At 40.3% G+C, this 19,838-nt stretch overlaps 2 protein-coding genes and 2 pseudogenes across 4 annotated transcripts in view; 2 read left to right on the forward strand and 2 right to left on the reverse strand.

The window, feature by feature from the left end:
• The window catches only part of Marf (Mitochondrial assembly regulatory factor), a 75,924-nt gene that overhangs the window by 35,671 nt on the left and 20,415 nt on the right, over window positions 1–19,838 (forward strand). The gene's annotated exons all lie outside the window — the stretch shown is intronic.
• Window positions 9,260–9,978, reverse strand: LOC137250231 (uncharacterized; annotated as a pseudogene).
• LOC137250229 (piggyBac transposable element-derived protein 4-like) lies at window positions 11,161–13,425 on the forward strand. 2 transcript variants are annotated; one of them, XM_067782675.1, is made up of 2 exons: window positions 11,161–11,518; window positions 11,582–13,425. In XM_067782675.1, exon 2 carries the CDS (start codon window positions 11,987–11,989, stop codon window positions 13,289–13,291), a length of 1,305 nt encoding a protein of 434 aa, XP_067638776.1. In that variant the 5' UTR covers window positions 11,161–11,518; window positions 11,582–11,986; the 3' UTR covers window positions 13,292–13,425. Both variants share the same exon structure in this region, with proteins under 2 accessions (XP_067638776.1, XP_067638777.1).
• LOC137250232 (uncharacterized) lies at window positions 14,930–15,593 on the reverse strand (annotated as a pseudogene).

The raw sequence follows: 19,838 nt of genomic DNA on the forward strand, positions 1-19,838 counted from the left end.
GGACCCTTTCGGCATAATTTCTGGATAGTTGTCGGGATCCGTTCGGGATCCCGTCACGGTCATTTCGGAACTATTAGGGGATCATTTGAGGACCTTTCCGGCATCATTTCTGGATAGTTTTTGGAAACCTTTCGGGATCCCGTCAGGGTCATTTCGGGGCTTTTTCGGGATCATTTAAGGATGGCTTTCAGGATTCGTCCGGGAACCCGTCAGGGTAATTTCTGGACTTTTCCGAGACTATTTCGGGATCATTTTGGGACCTTCCCAAGATCATTTCTGGATGGATTTCGGGATTTGTCCGGGATGCCCTCAGGGTCATTTTGGGACCATTAGGTGAGCATTTGAGGACCGTTCCGGCATCACTTCTGGATGGTTTTCGGTATCCGTTCAGATTCCCGTCGGAATAATTGCGGGACTTTTTCGGGATCATTGGGGTCCCTTCCGACATCATTTCTGGATGGTTTTTGGGATTCGTCCGGCATCCCGTCGGGGTCATTTCGGGACTTTTCCTCGACTAATACGGGATCATTTGCGGGCCCTTTCGGTATCATTTCTGGATAGTTGTCGGGATTCGTTCAGGATCCCATCAGGGTCTTTTCGGAACTATTGGGAGATCATTTGAGGACCTTTCCGGCATCATTTCTGGTTAGTTTTCGGGATCCCTTCCGGGTCCCATCAGGGTCATTTCGGGACTTTTTCGGCATCATTTGAGATTGGTTTTCAGGATTCGTCCGGGTTCCGTCAGGGTAATTTCTGGACTTTTCCCAGACTATTTCGGGATAATTTTGGGACCCTCCCAAGATCATTTCTGGATGGATTTCGGGATCTGTCCGGGATGCCGTCAGGGTCATTTTGGGACTATTAGGTGATCATTTGAGGACCTTTTCGGCATCACTTTCATCACTTTTCTCGACTAATACGGGTTCATTTGAGGTACCTTCCGGCATCATTTCTAGATGGATTTCGGGATCCATCAGGGTTCCCGTCGTGGTCATTTCTGGACTTTTTCTCGACTAATACGGGATTATTTGGGGTAGCTTCCGGCATCATTGCTAGATGGTTTTCGGGATCCGTCCGGGATCCAATCAGGGTCATTTCGGGACTATTTCGGGATCATTTGGGGTACCTTCCAGTTCATTTCTAGATGGTTTTCTGGTCCGTCCGGGATCCCGTCGGGGTAATTTCGGGACTTTTTCTCGACTAATACGGGATCATTTGGGGACGCTTTCGGCATCATTTCTGGATGGTTTTCGGGATCCGTCCGGTATCCCGTCGGGGTCATTTCGGTACTATTTCGGGATCATTTGAGGTACCTTCCGGCACCATTTCTAGATGGTTTAGGGATCCGTCCGGGATCCCGTCAGGGTAATTTCGGGACTATTTCGGGATACCTTCCGGCATCATTTCTGGATAGTTTTCGGGATCCATCCGGGATCCCTACGGGGTCAATTCAGGACTTTTTCTCGACTAATACGGGATGATTTGGGGACCCTTTCGGCATTATTTCTGGATGCTTTTCGGGATCCGTCAGGAATTCCGTCGGGGTCATTTCGGGACTTTTTCGGGACTAATACGGGATAATTAGGGGAGCCTTTCGGAATAATTTCTGTATGGTTTTCGCGATCCGTCGTGGATCCCCTAGGGACCCTTCCTGGATATTTTCTGGGTGGTTTTTGAGAACCGTCCGGGAGCCCGTCAGGGTCATTTCGGAACTTTTGCGGGACTATTTCGGGGTCATTTTGGTACCCTTCAGGCATCATTTCTTTGTGGTTCTTTGGATAAGTCCAGAATCGCGTCGTTGTCATTTCGGGATTTTTGGAACTATTCCGGGAACTTTTGGAGACCCTTCTGTGGCATTTCTAGATGGTTTTCAGGATCCGTCCGCGATAGTGTCGGTGTAATTTCGTGGATTTTTCTGGATAATTTTGGGATCATTTGGGGATCCTATCAGGTTATCAACTCATTTAGTTCTTTTTTTACTCAAATTCCAAAAATAAAATGCATTAGACAGAACAAATTTTTTCAACAGATAGCTTGATAAGCAGGCTAACTTGAATAGCACATATATTTTATTTTCTCCTTGCGGACAGGGCCGCGGGTAAAGGCTAGTATATTATAAATGGGAAAGTTTGGATGATTGGATGTTTAGATGTTTGGATGTTTGGATGTTTGTCCAGACGTTTGTCTTTGTGACTCAATCACGCAAGAACGGCTGGACGGATTTGGATGAAATTTGGCACACATATAGCCAATAGTCTAGAAGCATCTACTAGCTATATATTTTTCAAAAGGGGGGAGGTCCCCGGCCCCTAGGAACAGTTATAATTTAATTATTATATTTTTTAGTCTTTGCGACTAAATCACGCCAGAACGGCTACACGGATTTTGATGAAATTTGGGACACAGACAGTAGTGTACTAACTAGTTTTTTGGTATCTGGCACATACAGATCGAGATCTAAACAATTTTGGAAAAACGATCAGTGGTCCTCTCCTTCTCCTCCCGCCATCCGCCCTCCTTCAATTGTTTTTATTAGCACGCTTTTATTAGCTTTACCTGTATGTTTGTATGTAACTCTTCGTTCGCTCCAACGCGCCTGCTGCCTTATCAACATGGTTAGGGTCATATCGAACCCTTCCGGGATCATTTGTGGATGGGTTTCGGGATCCGTCCGGGATCCCGCCGGGGTCATTTCGGGACTTTTTGGGGACTATTTCGGAATCGTTTTGGGACCCTTCCGGGATCATTTCTGTATAGTTTTCGGGATCCGTCCGGGATCCCGTCGGGTTATTTTGGGACATTTTCGGGACTGTTCCGGGATAATTACGGGACCAATTCGCGATCATTTGGGGACCCTTCCGGCATCATTTCTGAATGGGTTTCGGGATCCGTCGGGCATCCCGTTGGGGTATTTTCGGGATCATTTGCGTGCCTTTGAGAGATAAATTCTTGATGGTTTCCAGGATCACTACGGGACCTTTCGGGGTCATTTTGGGTCCCTTCCGGTATCGTTTCTGATTGGTTTTCGGGATTCGTCCGGGATCCCGTCGGGGTCATTTCAGGACTTTTTCGGGATCATTTGAGGTCCCTTCCGCCATCATTTCTAGATGGTTTTCGGGATCCGTCCGGAATCCCGTCGGGGTTATTTCGGGACTTTTTCTCGACAAATACGGTATCATTTGGGGACCCTTTCGGCATCATTTCTGAATGGTTTTCGGGATCCGTCCGGGATCCCCTCAGGGTTATTTCGGGACTATTAGGTGATCATTTGAGGACCTTTCCGGCATCATTTCTGAATGGTTTTCGGGATCCGTCCGATCCGACCCTTTCGGCATCATTTCTGGATGGTTCTCGGGGTCCGTCCGGGATCCCGTCAGGGTCATTTCGGGACTATTAGGGGATCATTTGAGGACCTTTCCGGCATCATTTCTGAATGGTTTTCGGGATCCGTCCGAGATTGCGACGGGGTCATTTCGGGATCATTTGGGGTACCTAGCGGCATCATTTCTGGATGGTTTTCGGTATCCGTCCGGGATCCCGTCGGGGTCATTTCGGGACTTTTTCGTGATCATTTGGGGTCCCTTCGCCATCATTTCTGGATGGTTTTCGTGATCCGTCCGGGATCCTGTCGGGGTCATTTCGGGACTTTTTCGGGATCATGTGGGGTCCCTTTTGACATCCTTTCTGGATGATTTTCGGGATCCGTCCGGGATCCCGTAGGGGTCATTTCGGAACTAATTCGGGATCATTTGGGGTACCTTCCGACATCATTTCTAGATGGTTTTCGGGATCCGTCCGGAATCCCGTCGGGGTTATTTCGGGACTTTTTCTCGACAAATACGGTATCATTTGGGGACCATTTCGGCATCATTTCTGAATGGTTTTCGGGATCCTTCCGGGATCCCGTCAGGGTTATTTCGGGACTATTAGGTGATCATTTGAGGACCTTTCCGGCATCATTTCTGGATGGTTATCGGTATCCGTTCGGGATCCCGTCGGGGTCATTTCGGGACTTTTTCGGGTTCATTTGGGTTCCCTTCCGGCATCGTTTCTGATTGGTTTTCGGGATTCGTCCGGGATCCCGTCGGGGTCATTTCGGCACTATTTGGGGATCTTTTGGGAACCTTTCCGGCATCGTTTCTGGATAGTTTCCGGGATCCCTCGGGGATCCCTTCAGGGCCATTTCGGGACTATTAAGGGATCATTTAAGGACCTTTCCGGCATCATTTCTCGATAGTTTTTGGGATCAGTACGGGATCCCGTCGGAGTCATTTCGGAACTTTTTCGGGATCATTTGGGGTCGCTTCCGCCATCATTTCTGGATGGTTTTCGAGATTCCGTCAGGGACATTTCGGGACTATTTCGGGACCAATTTCTGGATGGGTTTCGGGATCCGTCCGGGTAATTTCGGGACTTTTTCGGGGCTAATACGGGATCATTTGGGGACCCTTCTGGCATCACTTCTGGATGGATTTTGGGATCTGTACGGGAACCCATCAGGGTAATTTGGGACTTTTTCGGGATCATTTGGGGACCCTTTAGGGGTCATTCCATGACTTTTTCTGTATTATCTCTGGATAAGTCTAGAGTCGTGTCGTTGGCATTTCGGTTTTTTTTTGGGACTATTCCGGGAACTTTTGGAGACCCTTCCGGGGCATTTCTGGACGGTTTTCGGTATCCGTCCGCGATAGCGTCTGGGTCACTATGTGGCTTTTTCTGTATCATTTGGGGATCCTATCAGGTTATCAGCTCATTTAGTTCTTTTTTTACTCAATTACAAAAATAAAATGCATTAGACAGAAAAAAATTTTTAACTTGATAAGCAGGCTAACGTGAATAGTCCATATATTTCATTTTCTTCTTGCGGACGGGGCCGCGGGTATAGGCTAGTTTATTATAATTTTTGAGACTTTAATATATTTGCTACTGTTTTTTCTCTTATTTCTGTCACATTGCAATCATTTTCGTGCAACATGTTTTCTTCCAATTTTTCTTTTAGGAAATCTATTACATGACCTCTTTGTGGAACTCCGAAAAGTATTTCACTTGGAGTTGTACCTGAACTACGATGCATCGTATTATTTAATGCAAACTCTATTTCCGGCAAGACCCTATCTTAACTAAAATTAGAACCACCACTAGTTAACTTTGCTATCATTGGTGCGAGACTACGGTTTACGCGCTCTACTTGGCCATTGGCTTGTTGTTATTTTCCAAAAAACTTTCAAAATCTTAAGATGTAAATGCACTGCCTCTATCAGATATCAATACTTTCGGGCGACTAAAGCTACTAAAATAAGATTTTAAACAGCTGAGGACCTCTCTCGCGCCTGCTGAACACACCGCATATAATTTAACAAATTTACTAAACCCATCTATAACCAAAAATACATACTTCTTTTTTGAGTGTTTAAGTGACACTGGACCAAAGTGATCTATATGCAAAGTTTCGAATGGTACTTTTCCCTTTGGTATACTATGTAAGAGCCCCTCATGTTTCCCGCTTTTTGGTCAGAATGCAATACACTTCAAACAGTTTGAAATATATTGTTTAATTTTTTCCTTCATGTTAGGAAACCAATATGCTTTTATTATGGCATTGAAAACTTTATCACACCCCATATGACCCATTTCATCATCATACGTTTTCATTAAATTTCCTTCCATTTCCAATGGCACATAAAATAATATCTTTTGTCCGTATTTCCTGTATATTAAGCCATTACGCATTTCAAAACATTGCTCCCTATTTTCTAACTCCCCGCGAATTTCAGTAATTCTCTTGTCTCTATTTTGGCAAATTGACAGATTTTGTTCAAATGTGTTTTCTTCAAGTACTAAGATATTTGAAATGGGGCTCAGGGCATCTACATGCAACATTTTACTTCCATTACGGTGTTCAAGTGTGTGTTCAAAATTTAGTAATTCAAGTACCCATCTAGCTATTCTAGGATTAACTTCTCTCTTATTCAAGGTTAGCATAAGAGAATTACAGTCAGTGACTATTTTAAATTTTAATCCTTGTAAATATACACGAAATCTCCGAAGAGCATAAATAATAGCTAAAGCTTCCAACTCAAAGCTGTGATACTTGGATTCAGATTCACTCGTACTTTTGGAGAAAAAAAACTGGATGAAATTTTCCGTCACGTTTCTTTTGTAATAATATTGCCCCAAATCCTAAAGAACTTGCATCACAATGCAGCTCTGTATCATCTCTTGGGTCGTAAATTGCTAAGATGGGTGCCTTAATTTGTTTTTCAGACTTTCAAAACAATCTAATTCTTCTTCACCAAATGTAAATTTAACATTCTTTTTAATGAGTTTGTACAAGGGCTGAGCTTCCCGTGAAAAATCTTTAACGAATCTTCTAAAACAAGAACACAAGCCCAAAAAACTGTGCACAGCCTTTGTATTGTTAGGGATTGGAGAATTAACTATAATTAACTATATAAAATTAACTATCTGGTCGTATACCGTTACTCGATATATTATACCCTAAATAACGTATATCTGATTCCATGAAATGGCATTTGTCCAATCTCAATTACAATTTATTTTGTACTAATCTATCAAACACTTCCTGCAAAATGTCTAGATGTTCACCAACGGTACTTGTAGCTATCATGATATCATCTAAATAAATTGCAATTTTCTCTGCTCGAATAAGTTCATCGAAAACATGGTTGTCAAAACGCTGGAATGTTGGAGGCGCATTTTTCAGGCCAAAAGGCATTTTTAAAAATTCATATTGGCCCAAAGGTGTTACAAAAGAAGTGTACTTGACCGATTCTTCTGCCATGTGTACGTGATAAAATGCACTCTTTAAATCTAGTAACGAAAATATACTCTTATTTGATAGCCGATCAAGCAAATCACCAATTAAAGGCAATGGAAAGTTATCTTTTAAAGTAACTTTATTTAAATTACGGAAATCAACACATAATCTGATATCACCCGTCTTCTTTCTTACCAACACAATGGGAGAAGAATACTTTGAATTACTAGGTCGAATTATTTGGTTCTGTAATAAATCATCTAAAATAACTCTAACCTGCTCTTTTTGCTATAAGATAATCTTCTTGGCGGACAATGGAAAGGTTTTTCACCACTCAGTAATAGTTTCATCTCACATCTAATCTTTGGCGTATCGGCGCGTTTACAGTTTACATAACAATCTTGAAATATCTTATTAAATCTTTCGTTTGCACAAATATTTATATCGACATATTTTAAACAGAAATCAAACTTCTTAGCTTCAATTTCCATTACCGCATTACACTCCCTAAAAACCTGTGTAGTATCGGATTCAATTTCCATTAACCTATGACACTCTTTATCGTATGTATCACTTTCAATTTCGCATTTTGGAATTTTATTTTTACATTCTAATTTTAGATTAGATTCAGCTAAAAAATCCCCACCTAAAATTATTGGATAACTGATTGTTACATTTGTTACAACAAAAAATTTTAATTCAATTTTTTCATTTTCAAAAAACACAAAACTGTTTACATTTCCAATAATAGATAAAGGGCTCTTATTTATGCCACTGTATTTCAAAAACACGTTATTATTTTTATTTAATAATACATCTGGTACGAACTTCTGGCGAATAATGCTAATTGGGCTTCCTGTATCGATTACTTACTTACTTACTTAATTGGCGCTTAACCGTCTAAACGGTTATGGCCGTCCAACAAGGCGCGCCAGTCGCTCCTTCGCTCCGCCAACCGGCGCCAATTGGTCACACCAAGGGAGTTTAAATCGTTTTCCACCTGGTCCTTCCAACGGAGTGGGGGCCGCCCTCTACCTCTGCTTCCGTAGGCGGGTTCCGATAGGAACAATTTCTTGGCCGGAGCATCATATTTCATTCGCATAACTTGGCCTAGCCAGCGCAGCCGCTGCGTTTTAATTCGCTGGACTATGTTGATGTCTGCGTATAGCTCGTACAGCTCATCATTAAATCTTCTTCGGTACTCGCCATCGCCAACGCGTAGAGGTCCATAAATCTTTCGAAGAACTTTTCTCTCGAACACTCCCAAAGCCGCTTCATCTGCTGTTGCCATGGTCCATGCTTCTGCCCCATATAGCAGGACGGGTACGATAAGTGACTTGTAGAGTATGATTTTCGTTCGCCGAGAGAGGACTTTACTTTTCAATTGCCTACCTAGTCCAAAGTAGCATTTATTGGCAAGATTGATTCTTCGCTGGATTTCTGTGCTGATGTTGTTGCTAGTGTTGATGCTGGTTCCCAAATAAACGAAGTCTTTTACTATTTCGAAATTATGGCTGCCAACAGTAGCATGGTTGCCAAGGCGCATATGCGCTGACTCTTTGCTCGATGACAGCAGGTACTTCGTTTTGCTCTCATTCGCCATCAAACCCATCTTTACCGCTTCTTTTTCCAGCTTGGAGTAAGCAGAACTAACAGCGCGGGTGTTTAGGCCGATGATATCAATGTCATCAGCATATGCCAGTAATTGCACACTTTTATAGTATATTGTTCCAGTGCGGTTAAGTTCTGCAGCTAGTAAAATTTTCTCCAGCATCAAATTAAAGAAATCGCACGATTGGGGGTCACCCTGTCTGAAACCTCGTTTAGTTTCGAACGGCACGGAGAGGTCCTTCCCAATTCTGACTGAGCTGATGGTGTTGCTCAACGTCATTTTGCACAGCTGTATAAGTTTTGCGGGGAAACCAAATTCAGACATAGCGGCATATAGGCAGCTCCTTTTCGTGCTGTCGAAGGCGGCTTTAAAGTCGACGAAGAGGTGATGTGTGTCGATTCTCTTTTCAGGGGTTTTTTCCAAGATTTGGCGCATTGTGAAAATCTGGTCGATGGTAGATTTACCAGGTCTGAAGCCGCACTGATAAGGTCCAATCAGCCGGTTCACGGTGGGCTTCAATCTTTCGCACAATACACTTGAAAGGACCTTATATGCGATATTAAGAAGGCTGATTCCACGATAGTTGGTGCATTTTGCAGTATCCCCCTTCTTGTGGACTGGGCAAAAAACACTTAGATTCCAACCGTCGGGCATGCTTTCGTCCGCCCATATTTTGCTAAGAAGCTGCTGCATGCGCCTTACCAACTCCTCGCCGCCGAACTTGAATAGCTCCGCAGGCAATCCATCAGCGCCCACGGCCTTGTTGTTTTTCAATCTGGTTATTGCTATTCTAACTTCGTCATAATTGGGCGGGGGGACATATATTCCATCATCATCGATTGCGGGATCGGGTTCTTCATCTCTGCGCGGTGAATTGCTGCCTCCATTTAGGAGAGCAGAGAAGTGTTCCCTCCATAATCTAAGCTAATAGTCTAAAGAAGTTTTATAATAAAGTTTAGAATTTACAAATTAATAATGAATAGATCTTACAAAATCATCATCTTCCATCGAATTAGTGACATACTGAACTGGCGCGATCTTTCTCTGTTGACAATTTGATGCATAATGGCCAACTACTCCACATACATGGCAAGCACCCCACTCACGTTTGGATTTGCGACATTCATTTGCTAAATGTCCAACTGAGTTGCAGTTGTAGCACCTTTTAGCTGTGACTACTTGTTACTCGCCATTTGGTTGCTCATGTTGGATATTTGGTGTAATTTTTCTTAATGGGAACTTTGGTAATTGAATTGCTCTAAATGCGTCTAACAATTCATATTTGTTGCGAAACCTTTGCATTTTGGCTTGTGAACGCAATGCTTCATTTGGTATTGCTTCTACTAAATACTCAACCAACTCATCTTCTTCAATTAGAATTCTGTTTGCTAAAATCAATTTCGCATTTAAATATTCTTCGAACGATTCAGAAATCAACCACCGTCTGGCTTCAAGTTTTCTCTTCAACATCAACTTACTTGCTTTTTCTTCGAATAAAGAGCTCATTTCCAATAAGAATTTATCGAAAGGCATTGTGATTAAATCAGCACGAGAGTGTAACCACTTCAACGCGTTACCTTTTAGTCGATTTGCAATTAGTGCTCTCATGTTGTTGTCATCCACATTATAGACACTCCGAATATTTTGCAGTTGAGTTTGCCACATTTTAAAGCAATCTCAGTTACCAGAAAATTCAGAAATAAGTTCTTTAACGTCAGATAATTTTTGCTTGTTGGAAATATTCTTTCGTTCACAACCATTGTTCAACAGTTCTTTTTCTTTCTTTTGTATTTCGTTTTCTCTCTTTTGTATTTCACACTCGTGTTTTAGTAACTCCAACTCATATTTTAATAGAAGCCATTCATTTGAATCACATTCTTTTTTATCACTCTTTTTCTCTTCAGCTGCAACACTCGTTTGTTCAATTGCTTTTTCGTTACTTTGAGTTTTTGTGCTTGTTTCGTTAACGATTTCCACACTGCTCGTTTCTTCGTCGATTTTGTTGGCTTGTGCGTTGTTGCTGCTGTCTCCGCTGTTGTCTCGCGTAGCGTCGACTGTAAAATCTTCGAAATTTCGACGAATTTCGTCAGGAACGTTTTGCAAACGGATAATTTCCACACTGCTCGTTTCTTCGTCGATTTCGATGGCTTGTGCGTTGTTGCTGCTGTCTCCGCTGTTGTCTCGCGTAGCGTCGACGTCGACTGCAAAATCTTCGAAATTTCGACGAATTTCGTCAGGAACGTTTTGCAAACGGATAATTAATTCTGTTTTATTGCCTGATGTCTTTATTCCGAGTGCACGCAACCATGACTTTAGTTGCTCAACAGTATACGCATTTAGATTTTCACAAGGCATTTTTGGTAAGAAAAGCACTTCTGATATTTTAAGCGACAAACCAATAAAACACGATATTATGATCTTTACTCTCTCACGTTTATTCATCAACTACCTTATATTAAAAATAGGCTTCACCTAGTGTTGCCACAATACCTTGAAATGTGTAATACTATGGATGCCAATCGTTTATTATTATAAAAGTATTCATAATGTTGCCACTCCTTTAACCCTAGGACTTATACCCAACTTTTACTACGACTTCTTATACCCGGGTACAGGTGTGGCCAGTAGCCTGTTTTACCCGTTTTTTCTCATTTTTTCTGAGAAACAAGTTATTTTTTTTTAATGCAATGTTGTAGCTGACTGTCTTACGAACATTTTAAGTAGTTATAAACATATATTTGTAGCCTGCTTCTAAGAATTGCGCGCATTCTAAGTTATTTCTAAGAAGTCAATAATATCTATTGTTGTTAGAATTTTTAGAATACAACCTTTTTCGCGCACTCTTAATTATTTAGAAGAAGACATTATATTGTACCCTTGCTAGAATTTGCTGACAAACAACATTTGATATAATCCAACTACCTGGCAGGTAAGAAATGCTTCCAGAAACTTAAGGGTTGCAGCTATATAAAGGGCAGTTTTGCGAGTTTATATTCATTGTAAAGCGTTCTTTTGAAGTGTGAAGTTGATTTATATTTGTGAAAACAACAAGTCAGAAAAAATTTTAAATATTACAACATGGATAGCAGAAGGAACATGGAATATTTGTCTTCGAATCAATATATGAGGTAAATACAAATAACTCAAATATAATTTCATAAATGGAATAAAAATTAATTATTTTTATATAGATTATCTGACGCTGAAAAAGAGCAGCACATACAAAACCTGTTTGACGAAATCTCAGATGATGAATTATTTTCCGACCCTGAAGGGGATGAAAGCGAACAAGTAGCAGTAGCAGATGACGTGGTTGAATCGGATGTAGAAGACCCTGATTACACAATTGACAATGCCCAGGTAGATGAGGCTGATTACGAAGAATCTGACAATGAATCCGATGCTGCAGATGATTCTGAGGAGATTAATTTGCGTGCAGCTGAATTCGTAGCACGTGATAGTATCATATGGAGATCACAGCCACGACTTGCACGCCAAACTAGGCAACAAAATATTTTGCGACAGCGAAGTGGGCCGCAAGATCAACTACTATGATGTCAATAGTCAATACATATAAATGTTTTATGACTCCGTAAATGGTGGATATTATAGTACTCTACACCAACAAAAAAGCAGAAGCTACATATGCGGAATTAAACGCAAAACATCCAGAGGCGGAACCAAAAACATGGAAAAAGGTTACTTTGAGCGAAATGTATGCGTTCATTGGAGTGCTTATTATGACTGGCGCTAACCGCAGCAATGCCGAATGTGCGCCGGACTTGTGGTCGGTGGAAAATTGTGCATTATATCGTGCGTCAATGGGCATTAACTGCTTTCAGGCCATACTGCGGTTTATAAGGTTTGACGATGGCAACACACGGGCACAACGTTTGGTAACTGACAAAGCTGTACCAATATCCGAGCTGTGGACCATGATGAACTACAACTTTGAGCAGTCATATAAGCCAAGTGAATATCTAACGGTAGACGAGCAGCTCTTTCCATATCGTGGCCGCACCCGTTTCACGCAATACATCCCATCGAAACCGGCAAAATATGGCATCAAAGTGTGGTGGGTATGTGATGCCAAAAACGCATATCCACTGCATGGACAAATATATACTGGCCAAAAACCTGCGGAACGGGAAACTAACCAGGGTGAACGCGTGGTCAAGGATTTAGTAAGCCGCTTTCATGGAACCGGCCGAAATATAACGATGGACAATTTTTTTACATCCCTAAATCTACTGGGAAGCGTGCCATCCATGAATTTGACGGCAGTTGGAACTCTGCGGAAAAATAAGCCCTACATACCAAAGAAGATGTTGGCACACAAAGATCGTGCAGAGAGGTCAAGCACATTCGATTTTAGGCTCAACATATCCATTTGCTCCCTATGTGCCGAAAAAAACAAGGAAGTTATATTACTATCATCAATGCATGACGATGATCACATTGGCGAAAGCGGCAAACCAGAAATGATCGAGTTTTATAACAAGACAAAAGGAGTGGACGTGATGGACCAATTGCTTGGAGAATATACTTGCCAAAGGATGACAAAGCGTTGGCCGTTGTCCCTATTCTTCAATATGATTGATTTGACGGCATTGGCAGCGTACATCATATATTATGAGAATAATCCCAACATCAGATGCACCAATGCGAAGCGTAAGAGATTTCTTCGCCAGCTCGCCAAGGAACTGTCTATGCCCATAATTGAAGAGCGTTCGGTGAATCAGCAAGTGATGCGGAGTTTCAACACAAAAATTGCAGTCGCGAGTTTCATAAGTACGGCCTTGCAAAGAAGTGCTGACAATAGGCCATCAACGTCTGCAGCTGCTGGTGCAAAACCAAAAAAAACAGCAGGTTGGAAGCTGTTTTCTCTGCTACATCCATGACCAATACAATATACCCAATATGCATACAGCATTCTTCAAATACATTTACATGTAATATTTGTGAAAATAATGAAGACAATTGAATAATTTAAATTTGTTTGCATATTTAGTTATAAGAAATAATCAATAAAATAATATTTTATAAAGAAAATAATAAATAAAAAATTGTTTCTTTCAAAAAATTAGAAAAAAAGCTACTGGCCACATCTGTACCCGGGTATAAGTCGTAGGTGTCAACTTTGAAAGCTTATATCTCATCAATGCATGGACCTAGCATGACAAATATGACACCAATCGACGTAGATTTACTTCGTTTTCCTAGATCAAAAATTTCAAGTCAATATCTTTAGCGATTTAGGAGCTACATCACTCCAAAGTAGCTACTGGCCACACCTGTACTTGGGTATAAGTCCTAGGGTTAACTATTTCGATGCATTCCCTTTATTTTAACAAGTGAAAAAACTCCTAAGTAATGGCAGAGAAATCTCCCTCTCACTCACATTGATAAACACGGCTGCCACTTTTTGTCCATTTGGACCAAAAATGGTCCCATCCAACCCCATTTGGTCCGCTGGTCCCTTTTATTCAATGTTGGTCCTTTTTAGGCAGTAGCCACGATTTTGGTACTTTTCTTCCTTTTTCACTGAGGTTAAAATTCACAACTCTGCCCACAACATTTGGCACACTTTCATTAACCCACATATAATTTTTAATTTACTTATGTATATGGAAATCTTACACACAAAAATTGCTCTGTAAATAAAATGTAGCAGACCAATGATATTTCATAGGAGATATTTTAGGCGAGGCATTAATAAGAAAAGTGATGGTTCTAAGGGCAAACACATTACACGGAATTATCAGAAAAATTCTTGTTTTAGTATCCAGATATTTCGATCGGTTATCAAACACTTTTCGTGATAAATTTTTTTCACTAGTTGAGCTAACAAAATTTTTCGCAAATGCACGTGTGCCTCTAAGAAATTTGGAAGGGCTTTCCACTGATAAAGCCATTACGATGGCCGTCGAGTTAAGATTTGAATTGAAAACTAAGTAAAATAATGAAACTAATTGGTTTTATGTTTGGTAACACTTTCAAAATTTTTTACAAAGACATCCTATGTAAAAATTGCAGGAGTATTGTGGTGTTATACTAATATGTAATTGAAAACTTAATACTTGAAAACTAAGTAGCTTGGCATAAGAAATATTTTAACTGGAAGTAAGGCTGGAATCTTGAAATGTAAATTTATAAATAAACAACGAATCGCGATTGAACAAATTTACTTTTATATTCAGATTTTGAAGCAAATGTAAAAAAGATTTGATTTCGAAAGAAGTGTTTTGTGTTTTATTCTCATAGGTACAGAACCCCATAAACTTCAATAACAACGCTGCTAACTTATTTCCAACCGTCGGGCATGCTTTCGTCCGCCCATATTTTGCTAAGAAGCTGCTGCATGCGCCTTACCAACTCCTCGCCGCCGAACTTGAATAGCTCCGCAGGCAATCCATCAGCGCCCACGGCCTTGTTGTTTTTCAATCTGGTTATTGCTATTCTAACTTCGTCATAATCGGGCGGGGGGACATATATTCCATCATCATCGATTGCGGGATCGGGTTCTTCATCTCTGCGCGGTGAATTGCTGCCTCCATTTAGGAGAGCAGAGAAGTGTTCCCTCCATAATCTAAGCTAATAGTCTAAAGAAGTTTTATAATAAAGTTTAGAATTTACAAATTAATAATGAATAGATCTTACAAAATCATCATCTTCCATCGAATTAGTGACATACTGAACTGGCGCGATCTTTCTCTGTTGACAATTTGATGCATAATGGCCAACTACTCCACATACATGGCAAGCACCCCACTCACGTTTGGATTTGCGACATTCATTTGCTAAATGTCCAACTGAGTTGCAGTTGTAGCACCTTTTAGCTGTGACTACTTGTTACTCGCCATTTGGTTGCTCATGTTGGATATTTGGTGTAATTTTTCTTAATGGGAACTTTGGTAATTGAATTGCTCTAAATGCGTCTAACAATTCATATTTGTTGCGAAACCTTTGCATTTTGGCTTGTGAACGCAATGCTTCATTTGGTATTCCTTCTACTAAATACTCAACCAACTCATCTTCTTCAATTAGAATTCTGTTTGCTAAAATCAATTTCGCATTTAAATATTCTTCGAACGATTCAGAAATCAACCACCGTCTGGCCTCAAGTTTTCTCTTCAACATCAACTTACTTGCTTTTTCTTCGAATAAAGAGCTCATTTCCAATAAGAATTTATCGAAAGGCATTGTGATTAAATCAGCACGAGAGTGTAACCACTTCAACGCGTTACCTTTTAGTCGATTTGCAATTAGTGCTCTCATGTTGTTGTCATCCACATTATAGACACTCCGAATATTTTGCAGTTGAGTTTGCCACATTTTAAAGCAATCTCAGTTACCAGAAAATTCAGAAATAAGTTCTTTAACGTCAGATAATTTTTGCTTGTTGGAAATATTCTTTCGTTCACAACCATTGTTCAACAGTTCTTTTTCTTTCTTTTGTATTTCGTTTTCTCTCTTTTGTATTTCACACTCGTGTTTTAGTAACTCCAACTCATATTTTAATAGAAGCCATTCATTTGAATCACATTCTTTTTTATCACTCTTTTTCTCTTCAGCTGCAACACTCGTTTGTTCAATTGCTTTTTCGTTACTTTGAGTTTTTGTGCTTGTTTCGTTAACGATTTCCACACTGCTCGTTTCTTCGTCGATTTTGTTGGCTTGTGCGTTGTTGCTGCTGTCTCCGCTGTTGTCTCGCGTAGCGTCGACTGCAAAATCTTCGAAATTTCGACGAATTTCGTCAGGAACGTTTTGCAAACGGATAATTTCCACACTGCTCGTTTCTTCGTCGATTTCGATGGCTTGTGCGTTGTTGCTGCTGTCTCCGCTGTTGTCTCGCGTAGCGTCGACGTCGACTGCAAAATCTTCGAAATTTCGACGAATTTCGTCAGGAACGTTTTGCAAACGGATAATTAATTCTGTTTTATTGCCTGATGTCTTTATTCCGAGTGCACGCAACCATGACTTTAGTTGCTCAACAGTATACGCATTTAGATTTTCACAAGGCATTTTTGGTAAGAAAAGCACTTCTGATATTTTAAGCGACAAACCAATAAAACACGATATTATGATCTTTACTCTCTCACGTTTATTCATCAACTACCTTATATTAAAAATAGGCTTCACCTAGTGTTGCCACAATACCTTGAAATGTGTAATACTATGGATGCCAATCGTTTATTATTATAAAAGTATTCATAATGTTGCCACTCCTTTAACCCTAGGACTTATACCCAACTTTTACTACGACTTCTTATACCCGGGTACAGGTGTGGCCAGTAGCCTGTTTTACCCGTTTTTTCTCATTTTTTCTGAGAAACAAGTTATTTTTTTTTAATGCAATGTTGTAGCTGACTGTCTTACGAACATTTTAAGTAGTTATAAACATATATTTGTAGCCTGCTTCTAAGAATTGCGCGCATTCTAAGTTATTTCTAAGAAGTCAATAATATCTATTGTTGTTAGAATTTTTAGAATACAACCTTTTTCGCGCACTCTTAATTATTTAGAAGAAGACATTATATTGTACCCTTGCTAGAATTTGCTGACAAACAACATTTGATATAATCCAACTACCTGGCAGGTAAGAAATGCTTCCAGAAACTTAAGGGTTGCAGCTATATAAAGGGCAGTTTTGCGAGTTTATATTCATTGTAAAGCGTTCTTTTGAAGTGTGAAGTTGATTTATATTTGTGAAAACAACAAGTCAGAAAAAATTTTAAATATTACAACATGGATAGCAGAAGGAACATGGAATATTTGTCTTCGAATCAATGTATGAGGTAAATACAAATAACTCAAATATAATTTCATAAATGGAATAAAAATTAATTATTTTTATATAGATTATCTGACGCTGAAAAAGAGCAGCACATACAAAACCTGTTTGACGAAATCTCAGATGATGAATTATTTTCCGACCCTGAAGGGGATGAAAGCGAACAAGTAGCAGTAGCAGATGACGTGGTTGAATCGGATGTAGAAGACCCTGATTACACAATTGACAATGCCCAGGTAGATGAGGCTGATTACGAAGAATCTGACAATGAATCCGATGCTGCAGATGATTCTGAGGAGATTAATTTGCGTGCAGCTGAATTCGTAGCACGTGATAGTATCATATGGAGATCACAGCCACGACTTGCACGCCAAACTAGGCAACAAAATATTTTGCGACAGCGAAGTGGGCCGCAAGATCAACTACTATGATGTCAATAGTCAATACATATAAATGTTTTATGACTCCGTAAATGGTGGATATTATAGTACTCTACACCAACAAAAAAGCAGAAGCTACATATGCGGAATTAAACGCAAAACATCCAGAGGCGGAACCAAAAACATGGAAAAAGGTTACTTTGAGCGAAATGTATGCGTTCATTGGAGTGCTTATTATGACTGGCGCTAACCGCAGCAATGCCGAATGTGCGCCGGACTTGTGGTCGGTGGAAAATTGTGCATTATATCGTGCGTCAATGGGCATTAACTGCTTTCAGGCCATACTGCGGTTTATAAGGTTTGACGATGGCAACACACGGGCACAACGTTTGGTAACTGACAAAGCTGTACCAATATCCGAGCTGTGGACCATGATGAACTACAACTTTGAGCAGTCATATAAGCCAAGTGAATATCTAACGGTAGACGAGCAGCTCTTTCCATATCGTGGCCGCACCCGTTTCACGCAATACATCCCATCGAAACCGGCAAAATATGGCATCAAAGTGTGGTGGGTATGTGATGCCAAAAACGCATATCCACTGCATGGACAAATATATACTGGCCAAAAACCTGCGGAACGGGAAACTAACCAGGGTGAACGCGTGGTCAAGGATTTAGTAAGCCGCTTTCATGGAACCGGCCGAAATATAACGATGGACAATTTTTTTACATCCCTAAATCTACTGGGAAGCGTGCCATCCATGAATTTGACGGCAGTTGGAACTCTGCGGAAAAATAAGCCCTACATACCAAAGAAGATGTTGGCACACAAAGATCGTGCAGAGAGGTCAAGCACATTCGATTTTAGGCTCAACATATCCATTTGCTCCCTATGTGCCGAAAAAAACAAGGAAGTTATATTACTATCATCAATGCATGACGATGATCACATTGGCGAAAGCGGCAAACCAGAAATGATCGAGTTTTATAACAAGACAAAAGGAGTGGACGTGATGGACCAATTGCTTGGAGAATATACTTGCCAAAGGATGACAAAGCGTTGGCCGTTGTCCCTATTCTTCAATATGATTGATTTGACGGCATTGGCAGCGTACATCATATATTATGAGAATAATCCCAACATCAGATGCACCAATGCGAAGCGTAAGAGATTTCTTCGCCAGCTCGCCAAGGAACTGTCTATGCCCATAATTGAAGAGCGTTCGGTGAATCAGCAAGTGATGCGGAGTTTCAACACAAAAATTGCAGTCGCGAGTTTCATAAGTACGGCCTTGCAAAGAAGTGCTGACAATAGGCCATCAACGTCTGCAGCTGCTGGTGCAAAACCAAAAAAAACAGCAGGTTGGAAGCTGTTTTCTCTGCTACATCCATGACCAATACAATATACCCAATATGCATACAGCATTCTTCAAATACATTTACATGTAATATTTGTGAAAATAATGAAGACAATTGAATAATTTAAATTTGTTTGCATATTTAGTTATAAGAAATAATAAAATAATATTTTATAAAGAAAATAATAAATAAAAAATTGTTTCTTTCAAAAAATGAGAAAAAAAGCTACTGGCCACATCTGTACCCGGGTATAAGTCGTAGGTGTCAACTTTGAAAGCTTATATCTCATCAATGCATGGACCTAGCATGACAAATATGACACCAATCGACGTAGATTTACTTCGTTTTCCTAGATCAAAAATTTCAAGTCAATATCTTTAGCGATTTAGGAGCTACATCACTCCAAAGTAGCTACTGGCCACACCTGTACTTGGGTATAAGTCCTAGAGTTAACTATTTCGATGCATTCCCTTTATTTTAACAAGTGAAAAAACTCCTAAGTAATGGCAGAGAAATCTCCCTCTCACTCACATTGATAAACACGGCTGCCACTTTTTGTCCATTTGGACCAAAAATGGTCCCATCCAACCCCATTTGGTCCGCTGGTCCCTTTTATTCAATGTTGGTCCTTTTTAGGCAGTAGCCACGATTTTGGTACTTTTCTTCCTTTTTCACTGAGGTTAAAATTCACAACTCTGCCCACAACATTTGGCACACTTTCATTAACCCACATATAATTTTTAATTTACTTATGTATATGGAAATCTTACACACAAAAATTGCTCTGTAAATAAAATGTAGCAGACCAATGATATTTCATAGGAGATATTTTAGGCGAGGCATTAATAAGAAAAGTGATGGTTCTAAGGGCAAACACATTACACGGAATTATCAGAAAAATTCTTGTTTTAG

Source organism: Eurosta solidaginis, chromosome 4, assembly GCF_040869045.1.
Source record: "Eurosta solidaginis isolate ZX-2024a chromosome 4, ASM4086904v1, whole genome shotgun sequence".
NCBI lineage: Eukaryota > Metazoa > Arthropoda > Insecta > Diptera > Tephritidae > Eurosta > Eurosta solidaginis.

What these genes read in the sequence shown, in the direction of transcription:
- LOC137250229 (XM_067782675.1), top strand. Translation starts at nt 11,987, where the DNA reads ATGGTGGATATTATAGTACTCTACACCAACAAAAAAGCAGAAGCTACA.